This window comes from Euleptes europaea, chromosome 6 (assembly GCF_029931775.1).
Source record: "Euleptes europaea isolate rEulEur1 chromosome 6, rEulEur1.hap1, whole genome shotgun sequence".
Lineage (NCBI taxonomy): Eukaryota > Metazoa > Chordata > Lepidosauria > Squamata > Sphaerodactylidae > Euleptes > Euleptes europaea.
The window spans coordinates 36,006,897-36,024,642 of NC_079317.1; the positions used below are offsets into that span (position 1 = coordinate 36,006,897).

Below are 17,746 nucleotides of genomic sequence, written 5' to 3' on the forward strand. Positions count from 1 at the left end.
GTCCCTGTGACTTGTTAGTTTGCAGTTTGTCTAGATCAGTGGTTCCCAACCTTTTTTTGACCAGGGACCACTAGGACTTTTTTGTTCGGTGCAGGGACCCCAAGGTTCAAAATAAAAATTCTGAGAATTTGAAAATAAACTTTAATCATAACTGTTAGTTAAACATTAAACTTAGAATAATATTTGAATATATATTTTTATAATAGAGAACTTTTAATTGAAAATATGAATTTATTATGGGTTTATAACTTTGTTTCGCGGACCTTAATTTAGTTCTCGCGGACCCCTGGTTGGGAACCAGTGGTCTAGATGTTTTAGAACTTCCTGCCTTGTTACCACTATTTGTCTCAGTTCCTCATTTTCCCCTCTCCAAAATCTCAGTTCAGGAGAAGGAATCTGCCCTGTATCTTCAACAGTGAAGACAGATGAGAAGAATTCATTCTTCTCGTCCCTTATGAGGGCGAGTCCCAGGGCATCAGTGTAGCAAATGCTGCGACTACAAACTGCGCTTTTATCTCAGAGAAGTTCTTGAAAGAAATTCAAGTGCATGTATGTCAATCTAAGCATGTAGGAGAGCACCACCTGAGGTTTGTTGCCAGATCAGCAATGTGCCGCTGGAGCCAACACAGGACCCCCCCCCCACCAACTTATGCAGGGAAAGAATAATGTCTATTCCCTAATCCGAAATAGGTTTAGAAGTCACAGTCCAATGAAATGTATTTCTAAGCACATAGTTGTAGGAGTAGATCACAACAGAAGTTTACACAAACAAAAAGCAATACAAGCAGACAATGAGGAAAACCGAGTCCCAGTGAAATAATTAAGAGTCCTGCTATGAATGCCAGTACGAGGTGTCTTGTGTCAAAAATCAGCCAACAAGAGAAGTAAACTTTTTAGCCAGATTTCAAACTAGGTTGTCTTTGTTGCATTTTAGCCTGCTTTAGCCTGCTGGTGCCATCCTACGGACACTTGCTGGGGAGTAAGCCCCACTGAACAGACCCAAGCAGGATTCTGAGTAGGCTTGCTTGGGATCATTCTCTTACACTCCTGAAATATAGAATTGATCTGTTTAAGTGTTGCTGATCTAGCTCTTTGCAATGTGGATTAAAACTGACATTAGAATGGGACACAGCCTAGAAATGTGTTTCTTTGCCAGTCACTTATTCTTCATTTACATAGTTTTAAGGAAGTTATGGAACTACCACTGCAGGAATTTCCCAATATTTTGTACAGGCAATGTGTGATTTAAAAAAAATATTAAGATGATTATATGAAAAAAGGACTAAAATATAAAAGACAGCCAGTGTGGTGTAGTGGTTAAGAGAGGTGGAAAACCAGGTTTGATTTCTGACTCCTCCTCATGAGCAGTGGACTTAAATCTGGTGAACCACGTTGGTTTCCCCACTCCTCCACATGCAGCCTGCTGGGTGACCTTGGGCTAGTCACAGTTCTCTCAGAACTCTCTCAGCCCCACCTATCTCAATAGGTGCCTATTGTGAGGAGGAGAAGGGAAGGCAATTGTAAGCCGCTTTGAGACTCCTTAACTGTAGAGAAAAGCGGAGTATAAAAACCAATTCTTCTTTTTTAGCTCCCACTGGGGAGCAACTTGGGATATAACCAAATAAATAAATATAGAGAAATTCTCAACAGCCCATTTCCAAATCATCAAGAATATTTATTCTGGAACAAAGAAACAGATCTAGCATACTTTTTTCTGGAAGAACAGATGAACTCCATAAAAACACATCAGAATGTGAATTAAAAACAAAACAGCCTTACAACAGGCAAAGAGTTCTGGAATATGGGAGTTTGACAAAACAGGCTTCTCTTGGATGCTTTCCAACGCGAGGCTAAAATCGAGGAGCTCCATAGTCATCTGGCATCCTCTCAATGTTATACCTAGAATAAGAACAAAGTTATTATTAAGCAATCCATCATAGTTCCTCTGTGGAAGGCATGGAACACACAATGAGGGCCTCCTGATCTTTGTTGGTTTTATGTTGTTTTTTGATCTGCACAAGATGAAGAACACTAAAAAAAGTTCTAGTGAGCCAAGTGGAATGTAGGCACACTAATAGGAGGGAGTGAACTGTAAACAAGGGATACCCAAGGACTTGCAGGGTGCATCTCGTTCTCAACTCTTCCACCATTTCCTCTTTTCCTTCCTTGAAAGCCCTCCTTTTCTGGCCCACCAGCCAAGCTTTTTTGCCCCAGTCTTCAGGTTTTCCTCCTTTCCTCCCCTGGCACTCTTCCTGGAAGAGCTTTGTCTAAGGTGTGTGGTGATGGCCACCAGACCAAATCAAGTGGTACAGTGGGGAACCTGCAAAGACTTGCAGGGTGCACCTCACTTTCTCCTGTATTCTCCTCACCATGCTATTTCTCCTTTTTCTTCTCCTGGCAGCCCATATACCTCAACTTTCCCTGCTTCCTTCACTCCTTTCCACACACTAACCTTACCTACCTTTTATCTGGCCCCTAACTTCAGCTATATTCATTTATTTCATTTATACCCCCACACCTTTTTCCACAATGGTGACCCAAAGCAGTTTACATCATTCTCCTCTCATCCATTTTTCCTCACAATAACCTTGTGAGGTAAGTTAGGATAAGAATGTGTAACTGGCCCAAGGTCACCCAGTGAACTTCCACGGCGGAGTGGCTATTCAAACTTGGGTGTCCTAAATCTTAGTGTGAAACTCTAACCACTATACAAGACTGCCTTTTGTAAAGTGGCTGCTGTTGAACATGCAGCCAGTCCTGGGTGAATCATGTAAATCACATGGTATCAAGTCATTTGGTGGTTGCTGGTAGGCCTGGACTGATGAGTCCTCCCTCAGAGGCCAAAATAGCCTTGGAAAGACCCTGTCCTCTACCTTGCCTCTTATTGACAGAATCTAAGGCTGGAAAGCTGGCAATACTGTTCTGCCTACCCCAAATTACTGAGAAGGCATTAATTTCTTAAAGCTACAGGTGCTGTTCCTATTATTTTGGGTTTTTTTTTTAAAAAACCCACACCTTAAAAAGAGATTTTCAATTTTCCTGCAAACCTGGGACTTTTTCAGGTTTGTAGAAAGACCTAGCTGGTCTGTTCACGGCCCCCGTCTCCAGATTTAAATATCCATAGATTTGGCCCCACTGAGAATTAGATATATTGATTGATATTATATTATATTGTTGCAAGATATGTTACATATTATTTACACATCATTATTAATATGCATAGTGCACAACATTAACATGTAGTAAAGACTCTATCCCTGAGGGGGAGAGAAGCCAAAAGAAAAACAATGCCAAAGAAAAGCAAACACACAGTAATGTACAAGTTTGTTCAGATAAACACATACATCTGTATACAAACCTAGATTAGCCAGTGTTGATGGCTCATGCCATCATCAAGTTTCAAAATGCCATGGTTACAAATATTGCTTTTATTATTAAACCATTTTCTTTACACATGGGCCCTGTGCACAAATATATGTGCTGGCAAAGATTAATACTCTAGAGATAAACAATGCAGGACATCACAAAAATGGTAATTTGTTCTGTTATCAGATAACCATTCGAGAGCTCACCTACCTGTGATTGGATATATACATTATAGGGACTCCAGGGATTTTCCGTATTCTGCGCTTCAGGTCTCTGTCTACAGTAGCCACTATGTAACATTTGTGCTGCAAAGGGAGGAAAAAGTAATTAATTCCATCTTGGCAATATTTTAATGAAAGGGTAAACCCAATGTTTCTATTCATTTGACCATGCACTGCAAGAAGGCACACATTTCCAGAAACAACAGGCCTCTTCACAAGCACCTTATCAATGCTAACTGTTTTAGCAGAGGAAAGTGGATCTCCCTTTCCACAATCAATTCTTTACAATAGTGATTGCTACTTACGAAGAGGTTAATACTACCTAGAAAAGCAGAGCCTTAATTGAATCTGATTCTTTGAGAGTCAATGGTACTGATAGAAATTAAGTAACTCTAAATATGGCATAGAAATTCCTACAGAAAGAAGGTACCTGAGTCACCCTCTGCACCAAACAGTCATCTGCATAGGTTCCTTTGTGAGTGCATGGCAGGCGTTCAAATCGTGGGTCTTTGGCTATCCTGCAGAATCATAAAATCAAAAATTAGGAAAGGGGCCAGGAACTGATACATAGAAGACAGCAAATTGCTAACAGAAACAATAATTTCTGTCTTTCCCTCACTCTGGCAACCTCCACATCTGCAACCACAGGAGCCTTGTAGTTTGAGCCCAATTCATTTTCCTCCAGTAGAAGAGCGTGGAGTGATTAACACATATTTCAGGCAACTATATTGCTCTTCACATTTATTACACAGGATCAGCATGGCTGGCGAACATTTTCTGAAATCTAAAACTGCTAGGAGCACACAGCACTAGAAGAGGCGCTGGAAAACTTGTTTTCTGGACACTGCTTATTTTTTTCTCATTACATACTTAAATTTAGATGCATGTTATTGAATATTACGGTTTGTTTACTTGTAGTTTAGGCAAGATAGTCAGAATGTGGAACAAAGTCCAGTTGTCGTTCTCCCACCTTAAGGCCACACGATATTTCTGTCCCAACTTCTCAATTTCAGCCATGACACAATCTGTGATACAGGGAATACCTGCAGGAATAGAATATATATAATAGTATCACTAACAGGCAGTGTGACAGTCAATATTATCTAATCTGATTGTCAGCAACTGCTCAGGGTCTCAGATAGAGGTATTTCACACCACCCACTGCCTCATCCTTTTAACTGGAGATGCCAGGGATTGAACATCCACAGAAAATACTCTACTACTGAGCCATGGCCCCCTTTTTTAAAAATATAATTTTTATTGAAATTTCAAAAACAAAACCACACATAACAAACTCAGTCATTCTCCTACATACAGTATAGTCCACCTTCCAGGGGCGTCCTTTTAAATTTATCATTGAAAGCTTACAAAAATAGTAATAATAATAAAAGTGCATAGGAGAAAAGCAAAGGCTTTTCAACTATCTTACAGTACACTGCTTAATCTTGAACGATGCCAATGATATTAATCATTCTTACCTGTTCGCTTAATCTTCAATCAACTAATGTTCTCTATTTACCTTTCCTTAACTATATCATATATCCTTTGAATATATTATCTAATATTGCTACTCCAGTTATTGTTATTATTTTCTTTCCCCAAATAAACTCCAATGTACCAAAATCCCACTTTACTTACCGTATTTTTGCTCCATAAGACGCACTTTTTTCCTCCTCAAAAGTGAGGTGAAATGTCTGTGCGTCTTATGGAGCGAATGTATGTGAATCCGGCCCCCGGGGAGAAGGGCAAAGCTGCGAGAGGCCCTGCACAGAGCCGGCGCACCCTGGAGGCCGGCTAGGAAGCCGCCAGCCAGCTGGGGGGCGGGAGGCCCCTCCCAGCAGCTGCCCAGCTCAGCGGGAGCCTGGCGCGGGGCCCACGTGCCCCGGGAGCCGGCTTTAAAGCCGCCAGCCAGCTGCGGGGCGGGAGGCCCCTCAAAGCCGCCCAGCGCAGTGGCAGCAGGGCGCGGAGCCGGGCCGCCCCGGGAGCCGGCTGGGACACCGCCAGCCAGCTTGGGACCAGGAAGCGCGGCGGGAGGTTAAACTGCTCTGCGTTGCCTGCCCAGGCAGCGCAGAGGAGTTTAAAGACCCACAGCCCCCCTTCCTGGGACTCCCTAGAAGCCGGGTGGGGGGGGGGTCTTGAAAATGCTCTGCGCTTCCTGGGATGGCAGCGTGGAGGAGTTTAAAGACCCCCCCCCGTCGGGCTTCCAGGGAGTCCCTAGAAGCCGGGGGGGGGGTCTTGAAAGTGCTCTGCGCTGCCTGGGATGGCAGCGCGGAGGAGTTTAATACTCCCCCGCCGGGCTTCCAGGGAGTCCCTAGAAGCCAGGCCAGGGGGGGGGGGGTCTTGAAAGTGCTCTGCGCTGCCTGGGATGGCAGCGCGGAGGAGTTTAAAGACCCCCCGCCGGGATTCCAGGGGCAGTACACCATTTGATTCAGAATATATTTTTTCTTGTTTTCCTCCTCTAAAAACTAGGTGCGTCTTATGATCAGATGCGTCTTATGGAGCGAAAAATATGGTAGTTATAATAAGCCATGGCCCCTCTTGGCTGAAAGAAGCAGGGGGAAATGGGCAAAGGCATCCTCATTTTATCCCTGCCATTGGAGGAAGAAGGGTGGAAGAGGAAGATATTCATTGGGGAAGAGGAAGTCTGGTGATTTTGCTCAGCTCTCCCCTCCACACAAACTCCAAGTGCCTGATGGCATTTTGTTCACAAGCCCCTTCCCCTCACACATTGCTTTTGGGTAAAACTTAGGGGCTGCTGGATGGAAGGGAAAGGCCATTAAGTACCTTCTGCTTGCAGTTCAAAGGATTCAGCCCAGTTGTGTCTCCATTAGGGGGGCCTTTAAAAAAAGCCACTTCTTTCATCACAGTGCAACACTACCCTTGGAACAAGTGCAGAAACTTACATTTGGCATAAAGGCAATCCATCATTGACTGCACCAGGTCCAATTTGGCTTTAATGGAGAAATTGATAAAGTTGGTGTCGACCAGGATGTAGTAGGGTGGCCCAAGTTGTGTGTTATATTGGAAGAACAAACAGGAGGGATGTTGAGGGCTGCAAAGACAGATACAAGACAAGTCACTTGAAAAACAGTGATACAAAACATACTGTCTACACATTGTCAGGCATCTCCAAAATGCACCTGTGACCAGGGTGGGGGTAACGTGCAATGGCACATGCAGGGTTAAGGCTAGCAGTAGGCTGGGTGTGTGTGTGTCTTGGATCCAGGGTGGTCATATAAAGAAACACTCCACTTCTTGATGGTGCTCCCCATTTACTAAGCCTTCACCACATGCCGGTTTTACACTCCACAGCCTAGGGTAGTTAGCAGCACTCCACAGGTTCTCCAGACTTCTGTAGCTCCTCTGCCTCCTGAGGTTCCGACCACCCACAACTCAATTCCACCACTACCTTAACAGCACTGTCCAATTACTGGAACTACCCCCAGTGGTCAGGTGACCACCCTCAGAACTTTATGCTCCAATTATGACTCAGCCCTTCTCCCTCGTCTCCACTGGCCCATGTCCTGCTGTAGGAGCTCCTGGTCACACCCATCCCACAGATGTTGCCCCATGAAACACTATGGAGGAGTTTCACAGGGCTTGGGATAGAATTAGTTTTATTTTTGTTACAGCAACACTGCAAGCCTCTCAGGAGGTGGCACAGCAGCGCCATCCCCGGGCCCATCCCAACTACACCCCCACTCAGGATTGCGCTCTTAATCCTAGATAAACACCAGCATAAATTACTTGTGCCATTTGTAGGGCGGAAAGTACATCTTTTATGTACTTGGCTCATTACCATTTACATTTTGGGGACAGATATAGTCTCTCATTCTACAGGGTGCAAGATAGCATGAAGGGAAGCCCTTACATAGGTGTTTTCTACCCAGGGACAGGCTTTGCTTCTGCAGCTACCGATACAGCACAGCTAGAAAGGGGCTTCCACATGGCAGCTCTCCCCCTAGTTTCCCTGGCCCAGTCTTTCACCAGTAGCCCTCCCCACCCTCCCCTGTGCTCCATCACGATTTTCTCAAGTTTTTTAATTACCAATTGAGAATCATAACTTTATAGCAATCTATATATCAGGTTCTCTGAATTCTGATGGTTTTTTTTTTAAAAAGTAAACTTTTAGCCCCTTTTATTGGGAATATATGAATTTCCTTAATATTTCCACAACAAAAGGCGCTAATGGACTTTTTTTAAAAAAAACTGAAAACTAGGAGTTAAAAGAACCTGATGCACAGTTTGTTATTATAAGCACATTCAATTACTGATTAAAACTAAGAACCACCACCACCCTGGTGACAGGGGGAGGAAATGACAACTATGGGGATAGGCGCAAGAAAAATGGCTGCTGTGTGGCCGAGACTGGAAAAATGAAAACTTCCCCACCCACTCCCTAGATCGCAGAACCTTTATTAAGAAGCTGCTGCCTTGAAGAAATTACCGGGGGTGAAAAACTGAAGGGCATCAAGAGCAAGGAGGTCAGAAGTGCTACATGTCCCACTGCTTGCTTGCTTACTAATGTCTGCAGACAATCCTTCTGCCTAAGTAATGGCTCACTGAGTCCAGAAACAGCCCCAAACATTCTGCTTCCTGTGAAGGGCTAGGAAGCACATCTAGGAAGTCTAACTACACATGTCTTTGTTTTCCCTTGCAGAAAGGTCCATACTCAAGGACTGATATCACTATACATAGCCTGCTGGATACATGAAGGTCTCCACATTGGAGAAGACAATTGGACTACGTGATCATTTGTTCCCTTCCTCATGTATGATTCTATGTAGCAGTGATATAAAAGGAAGAATAAATGGTCCTTCACAAATTCTTCAATACATTCATTTGCTCAAAATACCATGGCACACATATCAAACATCTGGACTCTGGTTTCCCACAATGCATTTGAGAAACACTACACAGAAAGCAAGAGATCATTTGGTACTTACACCTCTCTCTCTTTGATAGCACTTGGGTCATCCTTCTTTTTCTTCTTGGCTTTTGCTCGATCTTGCTCCTTGCTGGGAACAAGAAGGGGTTTCGGAACATTTGTGTATTGCAATTTCAACAAACCCCCACACCAGTGGAATTCACTCCAGGGCTCGCAGAGAACCACACCACCAATTATCATCAACCAAAAGAGCCCCATTTACTTCCATCCTTGGTATGAAGCCTTCAACTCAGGGAGGCTTGCAGCTTACCTGGGACTCCATTGACAGCTGTTTGAAGGTGGGAACCACTTTCCAACCACTGCCCCACTAGTCTAAGGCTTTGCTTACTTTTCTGAAACAGGGGACAGGTGCAAAGTTGGGAACAATGCTCAGAAGAGCCACAGGTGGCATGGGAAAGAGCAACATGTGGCTCCCAAGCCACTGATTAAGTATCTCTGCTCTATAGATAACTTTGGGTCAAAGCATTAAGGCTGAGGGAAAATACATGTCAGGTGATAAAATCAAAAAGAACAGTGCATGTGAAGTCCAAATATTTTAGATGGTTCTCCAAATTCTAAAGCAGCCCCAAGTAACTGAATGCAAAAGCTATTTCTCTAAAAGTTTCAGTCTTTCCTTTTCTGAAACAATCTCATTCATACAAAGTCAATGACACATAAGTGATATGAAGTGTGCTAAGGCAAAAGAACACAAAATCAGGGGATTTCTACCCTTAGCAACAGCCTGAAGTTTGACACAAATAAAATGAACAGAAATCTCTAAATTCAGACACACAAACCATTCAAATCAGACAGCAAAATGGAAAGGTACATTTCCATTTACCCCTCCACAAAATATTAACAGCACGGATTTAAGCTGCCTGCCTGATATGGTTGGGAAGGCTCCCACACTTCTATGGCTCCTCAGAATGTGTAGTACAGAATTGTTCAGGAGGGCCTTTTTATAAAGGAAATAGGGTCACTGTTAATGTCACTGAAATTTTAGGTGGTTATCACTGCTCTGTTTGTCACATGCATTATGCTGTTAGTTTCTTTCTCCAATTCTGTAATCCAGCATACAACAAACAAAACTCAGCAGCTGTCACTACTCAATAACTTCAAGAGACTCACAGGCGCTGGTCACGGAGGCTGATCATGCGTTTCATAGTGGCATATTTTCTTGTTTTCTTCTGTTTCCCCTGAAAAAAGATACATTAACAACAAGTCACTGTTCTGCAGCAATGCCATAGGATCCTGCTTAATTTCTAACGTCAAAGGTGCAAAAACTCAAACCTGCCTACAGATCAGATATGTTATTTATGGTTACTCACGTAACTGAACTGAAGCTTCAAGTCTTCACTCAAATTAGGCTGCTGCCGTCCCATCCCCAAGTTAGTCTCTTTCTTGTAAGAGCTCAGGATAGCATACGTGGTGCTCCCCTACACCATTTTAATCCCTACAACAGCCCCATGGGGCAGGCTAGGATTAAAGAGAGTGATCACCCCAAGATCACTCACTGAATTTTGGGTTGAGTGGGGATTTCCTACTCCGAGTCCAAATGTTCTACACCACACTGAGATATTGTTTCAGCACTTCATAACCACAGGATTACCACCATGTGTGAGCAGGACCGCTTCTTTCTAATGTTACGAGGACTACCTTCATTATACCTTGCCTTGGGAACTGACTTCACTACCCATCAGCTGAAGAATATGCTCCCTCATGAAGTACATCAAAGGGGAGGGAGGGCAAACTTGCATATACTAAAATGAACAGAACAGAATGTCAAGGTAAACCCAGTGACTCGTACAACTTAGTTAGTCCTTGGTTTTGTTTCTTGCATGGCAGTTTCTGTAACAATCCTGCCACTGTTCTGACACTACCTTCGTATTCTCTTGTGGTTCTATAAACTAGTGGTGTATGTTAGTAAATAAAATTTTTGCTTCCTTCTAAAGATCACAGACTGTGACCAAGAGTTCTTACCAAAGCACCTACCCATTCAAACACACATAGACCAAACACATCACCAGTCTAAAGAGTTAGCAGGGCAGGGCAGTGTGCAGCGGTGAGCACACATGCATGCTGGACACCAATGTCAGTACCTCAAACGGCTTGTAGCCAAGGAAGAGCAGATAGGCTTGAGAGTTGCAGGGTCCATCCCCATACAATATAGGTGAAGGGGGCAAGTGGGCAAGCTCTTTTATTCATGCAGATCCCTCATTGCCTCCCGGGTACTCTTGGGCAAGGGTGGCAGTGGATGGCTAGTAGCCATCAATGGCTACTAGCCATAAGAGACAAATGGAACCTCCACATTCAAGACAATGTATCTTTGAATACTAGGATCCAGGAGACCACAACAGGGACAGGCTTTGGCCTCTATACCTCTGCTTGTAGACCACGTGAGAGCATCTTGTTGACTCTGGCAAAAACAGGCTGATGAACTGCACAGATCTTGGCCCTGATGCTTCTCAGAGCAACCCTTTGCAGAGTTACTCCCGTCAATGGGCTTATGCTGCCAGTCCAGAAAGCCTGCTCGCCCCATCTCTCACGAAGACAGTCATCGTAAAATAGCATAACATTCTTAAAACTAACAACTATCAAAAAACAACAACACCCAGCCATTGTACACTGCAAGTTCTCTACCTAGAATTACCCTGTTTATTTCTCCACATACATGGATTTGGAAAGGATCCCTCTCCAGGCTGCGCAGGCGGGATAAGACTGCGAGGCAAAGATTGGCCGACGCCCCTCCAAAACTCGCTACTCACCATCTCGTCGCCCCTTCAGCTCCCACGCGGGCCTCCACCGCACCTTCTCCCTTTTTGCCGGGCTGCTTCCGGCGCGCTCGCTCGCCCGCCAGCGGTTTCAGCACGTCACTTCCGGCCTCTGGGGAGGGAAGCAGCGGGCGGCCGGAGCCCGGGCAGTGCGCGAGACCGACAGTTAGCGCTCTCAGTCCCGTCACCGCCGCCTTGTCTTCGCTCCCAGAGGGAAGAGAAGGGAGGGCCGAGCTTGGAGCCGGGGAGAAGAGACGGCCGCCGCTGGGACGGGGGGCGGCGCCCCTGGGTATTCCCTCCCTCCCTCCTTTTTTCCGCCGCCTTGACGGAAGGGACGCGTCCGAGCACTGTGGGGCTGGGTGGTCTCGTCTCCCGCAGCGGAGGGAGGCCCGCTGGTGGGCTTTCTCCCAATGGCTCCAGCCTGCTGAGCAAGGGGGAAGTTTGGTCCCTGGGGGTGGTGGGGAATTGTGAGGGCTGTGGAAGCCCCTTGATTGGGGGGGGGGGGCGTTAGTCCTCTGGTCCCTTCTGTTTTTCCCCGCCACACCCCCCTCCACTGGACAACTTGCTGGCTAAGGAGGGTGCAAAGAAGGGCTTATCTCCGTGGGTGTCTATTCCCCGTCGCTCCGTGGCTCTGTGCAGATTAACGGCAGAGGAGGGGAGTGGCTCGTCCTTCTCCCGCCGCTTGAATCAGTCCTGAAAGTCAAGTTGGCAGTTGCAAGTGTTTTGAACGTGGCGAAGTGTTGTTGTGTTTCTCCCCCACAGAAGAGTGAGTGATATTTTCCACATGGGAATCTTAGTTGCCCCGGTTCTTGAAAGCCTTCGTGCCGGTCGCTTCTGCATTGTCTGCGTCCTGCATGTTCTGCTGCAGTGAGGCTCTTCATTGTTTTTCATTGTTCTGGTGGTGCTCAGGCCTGAATAGAGTGTTGTTCTAGAAGAATACAACTTTGAGAGAAATCTTTTCCCCAGCGGGCTTTATGTACTTTGTTTTTAGCATGGACGTTGTGTTGCTTGAGATGGTGTCAGGATTGCCCAGTATAAGAAGCTAGTGATGTCTTTTTGTTATTGTGTACGCACTGTCTGGCCCAACCAGAGTTGCAGTGTCTCCTCCCACCCCCATGCTTATTTAGTAATTTGGCGATGTTTAAAATTCATAATGGAGTGTTTTAGATCATGGTATGAAATACTTGTAAGGAACTGTGTTGTGAAATTTGTGTCGTGTTGCCCTTCTTTTGTACAAAGAGGCATCTAACAGTAAGGTTTACATATAAGTTACAGGGACAGATAGGTATGTGGTTCTTATTTGCAATTATGTGCACGGTTGTCTTGAAGTATGGGCTTGTAAATAGCCACTCATTTGTAAAAATCATCCCTAACCAGGGAAATCTTACAAAAGTTTCTAAAAGCCATGCATTACAAATGCAAGTATATGGGTTAAAAAGGTTTCTCGACTTACTTGTAAAGCTAATAGTTTCTCCTATTCTTTCCTTGCAATGACTGCTGTGAAATCAGTTAGTGAAAATTCTTCTGTTCTTTTTAAAATTGTGAAGAGTGATCCTGTGAGTTAACTGGCACTTGTAGCTTGAGGATCTTGGTCTCGTTTTTGAAAGACCAGCAGAGCCCCAATTGCATTTTGTCTGGCATGGGCAAGTGGGAATAAATTTTGCTAGTCTTTAAGGCGCCTCTGGGCTGCCAGAATGGTAGGTTTTTGGTGTTTTTTAAAGGATTGTTTGTTGTGGTGGTGGCAATTGATGTGACACAGGACCTGACATTTGCCTCTTGTACTGACTCAGTCATGTAACATCATGTTGGTTCTAGGTTATGAATTTACATTTAATGCACACTCATGTTCTTTAGCATTTGCTAGCTAAGCCTGCTAAAAGATATTTCTACTTTAAGAACATAAGATCAGACCAAGGCCCATCAAGTCCAGCAGTCTGTTCACACAGTGGCCAACCAGGTGCCTCCAGGAAGCCACCAACAAGACGAGTGCAGCAGCCCCATCCTGCCTGTGTTCCACCGCACCCAAAATAATAGGCATGCTCCTCTGATACTAGAGAGAATAGGTATGCAGCATGACTAATATCCATTCCAACTAACAGCCATGAATATGTCCTCTCCTCCATGAATATGTCCACTCCAATCTTAAAGCCTTCCAAGCTGGCAGCCACCACCACAATTTAACTATGTGTTATGTGAAAAAACACTTCCTTTTATCTGTTTTGAATCTCTCACCCTCCAGCTTTAGCAGATGACCCCGTGTTCTAGTATTATGGGAGAGGGAGAAAAGCTTCTCCCTGTCCACTTTCTCAAAACCATGCATAATTTTATAGACCTCTATCACGTCTCCCCTCAGCCGTCTTCTTTCTAAGCTAAATTTTGCTTGTGGTCTGTGTTCTAATTGCATAAGGAGTAACGGTGTGCAAACTGTTTGGTGTGCCATAAAGTGTTTTTTTTACACTGCTGTTGGCGAATTTCTTTTAATAACCGTTCTGTAGCTTCATGCTTAGTTGACATTAAAGCACAATGTTTGATGGGGGGTAAAAGTTGGTACTGCTTGAAGTTACAATAATTGTATTTCTGTCCTTGATTGCATATTAACAGACTGTAGAAAATATGGAAGAAGCACCACATGATACCTCAGATAATTCTTATTAGAATGGGGGGCTTCAATTCTGCTTGTTTTTCAGCATCTATGTTTCTGCATCACCATACAATGAGAACCTAAAATTGCTTGAAGTTGGATTGCAGGTAACTCTTGAAGTAAAAGTATGCTCAGCAAGGATGCCGTGACACAACCTCTAACATTGTGTGTTGAGTGTGCTGTTGCTGGCTTTTGGAGTTGCTAGCACCACAATCCTGCCCAATAGCACTTTGAGTGATTCATCTGCCTAGTACTAGTTGCCCATTCGTATGCAGACTATCTTCCTAGAGTCTAGTTTGGTGTAGAGCACAGACACAGGGCAGACATTTTCCACTGCTTAATATTGTTTAGTAAAATTAGTAACTATTTATTTAGAGCCCTTTTCACCCACCTTTCTCTGCAAGTGGACTCAGGGTTGTTACATTTATAACATTGAATAGCACTGCTATTAGTAGTGCAATATTAGAAAAGCTTGGCAGTTTTAAAGCTATTATGCATGTTTTTCTGGTGATTATCCCTAGGAATTGCATGAGCAAGTACCTGTGTCTGTTATTGATATGAAAATAGGGTAGGGACAAAACACAAGGACTTAAAATAATCATAATTTAAAAATCAAGTTATGAATTCATCTGGCTACACAAGTCAAATCAAAACTGAAGATCACAATGGGTAGCCTGTCAATAGCAGTAGAAAAGAGCAAGAGTCCAGTAGCTCCTTAAAGACTAACAAAATTTGTGGCAGGGTATAAGCATTTGTGAGCCACAGCTACCCTGCCACAAATTTTGTTAGTCTTTAAGATGCTACTGGACTCTTGCTCTTTTCAAAACTGAAGATAAAATTATTTTTGCCTCTCAGTCTGCAACTGAAAGCACAACCAAAACTATGACTACTTTTTGTTTCACTTTCAGCAAGCACAGCATATATTTTTCTTGAGGTGGATAAGTTTGAAGTATGGTTAAGGTAGGTATGGAGCAGAATCAGAGTTTGCAGCCTGGTATGGAACTAAAAAGCAATGCAAGAGATGGTACAGAAAGTGACAGTGAAACTGAGGTGCCTCTGTGACCTCCATGGAAGAGAATTCAGTTTTGTTGAAACAGATGGGTGAACAATCGCATTCAGAGCATATAATGCATAGTACTTTGGAAGTGCTAAAATCAGTGTGTTTGCAGTTTTAAGTGCCCTCAGTTTTTGCAAGTATTCCATTAAAATAATGTTCACAAACTATTGTCAAAGGCTTTCACGGTCAGAGTTCATTGGTTCTTGTATGTTATCCGGGCTGTGTAACCGTGGTCTTGGTATTTTCTTTCCCGACGTTTCACCAGCAGCTGTGGCAGGCATCTTCAGAGGAGTAACACTGAAGGACAGTGTCTCTCAGTGTCAAGTGTGTAGGAAGAGTAATATATAGTCAGAAAGGGGTTTGAGCTGAATCATTGTCCTGCAAAAAGTAACAAAGGTAATGTGCTAACCATTGTCCTGTAAGTATCAAGATAATGTGCTAATGAGGGTGTGGTATGTTAATATGGAACCATTGTATCCTGAAGTGATCTGTTAATGTGTGAAATCCAAAACTAATCTGCATGGCTATTGTTGACTGTAGTCTTTGTTAGTCTGGAGGTTTTCAAGACAGGAAGCCAAGCCTTATTCATTCTTAAACTCTCTTCTGTTAAAGTTGTGCTGATGTTTATTAATTTCAATGGCTTCTCTGTGCAATCTGACAAAATAGTTGGTAGAATTGTCCAGTCTTTCAGTGTCTTGGAATAAGATCCTGTGTCCTGTTTGTGTCAGTCCATGTTCAGCCACTGCTGATTTCTCAGGTTGGCCCAGTCTGCAGTATCTTTCATGTTCTTTTATCCTTGTTTGTATGCTGCATTTTGTTGTCCCGATGTAAACTTCTCCACAGCTGCAAGGTATACGATATACTCCTGCAGAGGTGAGGGGGTCTCTTTTGTCTTTTGCTGATCGTAGCATTTGTTGTATTTTCTTGGTGGGTTTAAACACTGTTTGTAGGTTATGTTTTTTCAAAAGTTTCTCCATTCTATCAGTGACTCCTTTAATAAATGGCAAATGTTCACAAACGTTTGAATGTGCTTGAATACGTTGGAATATAAAACTAATCTGAATACTTTTAAAACTTTGTTTACTAAACATAAACCAGAATAAGCATGGTAAATCAGATCACGTTCTCTTTAGAGAACCTCCTGATTATTCTGGAGGAAGCACGTCACTGGTGATTTTTTTTTTAATCAAATGTGTCTAGGAATCAGGAACAGAGGGTTACAGTGTCTCATTCCCCTAAAGGATAGTCTCTTAAAGCAAGAACTTCTTGATTTTTTTAAAAGTGCAGAACCATCCATGGGATTTCCTAGGAAGGCCTGAATTCAGCTTGGGGGTGGAAATTTTCAGCAGAAAAAGGGTGCAAGGGCAAAGAGTAAAACAGCTCCCCCTGCAAATTTCCCCCTTTAAATTTAAGCTCCAAAAATGTAACCTGTTCCTTTATTTTCCCATGCTTTTTTAAAAACAAGAAATTACATGTAATGTGGTATTTCACCCTTGGTTATTGTAATCCATCTGATGCCAAATTATCTCACTAATCTGATAATGAATTGCTTTGTATCTTTGCAAACTGATGCATGAATTAGCTGAAGAACAATTGGGCTGAGGAGGAAAATCAGGAAGGTTATTCTTGGATGGAGTGGTCTGCTGCTGTTTACTTCATCAGTGAAAATCCACCTTACCCCACCTTGTATCAGTGTTGGATCCAGCACCAGATAGAGGACAAGGATTTCTTTTTACTGACTTCATGGAGTTGACAGTTAGTCTTAAGGTCTAGAGCTACCATCACCAGTCCATCCAACTTGGAAGAGTTCCTAGCCTACTTGGATTGGTAACACTGGTAGCCTTTTGAGTGTTTTCCATTAAAGCTAGGTGAGGCATGTGCAAAGGGGTGAGGGTGTGTTCTCCATCATCCCTCAATTCAGCATCTTGCGCCTGCAGACTTACGAATTTCTACCTACTAATATTTGTTAAGAAAGATTTGGGGATCCATTCCAAATCTGTATTACAAGTTGTTGTTTGAGTTTGCTGTCCCTTTAATTTTCCAAATACCAGGAGCCAATTAAGAGTGGAAGCTCTGAGCTACCTTTCCAGACTGCTTGCTAGCAAGTCTTATATACCTGGAAAATTTGTCTAATCTCAAATAGCCGGATGAGCAATAGGCAAAAATTGTCTATCTGTCTATTCCTATTCCAGCTAGGAAACAAGGAAGTGTCTTGAGCACATTGTATTTTCCCTAGTATCTATAGGAAAAACAGACATTTGGAAACTGGGCTTCTGTGAAGCATAAGTTAAAGGTCTATGCAACAACTTTCCTGTATTTTTTTTCATCTGGATCTGAGGACTCGTAGTGAGTAGAGGAAGATTACTAAAGCTGTAGACATCTCAGAGGAAGCAGAAATGTTACTTCAGCACAATAGATAAGGAGCTTCACCAATCCTTGCTTAATATTCATTGATATCCTTTTGTAGGCATAGGTGGTGGTGTACTTTCCCTTAACTTGAGTGTTGGGATATTTTGTGATTTTTCATATGTTGTGTTCTTCTACCAGAATGTCTATGGCGGTTGCAACTCTTGTGTGCAATGCAGTGGTGAGGACGTCTTTGATCTGCTTGACCAGCCATTTGATCATTTCATAAATGTAATGATTTTAATTTCTTGTCCTTAATTTCAGGAGGAATTTCAGGAGGATGTGCCAACAAAGCTAGGGCTGCATGATGCGGCAATGCAGACTGCCACTCTTTGGGATGGGAGACTCTTTGGTATG

At 43.5% G+C, this 17,746-nt stretch overlaps 1 protein-coding gene across 1 annotated transcript; it reads right to left on the bottom strand.

Annotated features, from left to right (window-relative positions):
• Positions 1 to 1,787: 1,787 nt before the first annotated feature.
• FCF1 (FCF1 rRNA-processing protein) lies at positions 1,788 to 9,710 on the bottom strand. Its single transcript, XM_056852201.1, has 7 exons — positions 9,643 to 9,710; positions 8,534 to 8,605; positions 6,491 to 6,639; positions 4,558 to 4,630; positions 4,018 to 4,105; positions 3,577 to 3,671; positions 1,788 to 1,899 (listed from the first exon to the last, which is right to left on the bottom strand). Exons 1-7 carry the CDS (start codon positions 9,675 to 9,677, stop codon positions 1,851 to 1,853), a joined length of 561 nt encoding a protein of 186 aa, XP_056708179.1. The 5' UTR covers positions 9,678 to 9,710; the 3' UTR covers positions 1,788 to 1,850.
• Positions 9,711 to 17,746: the final 8,036 nt, after the last annotated feature.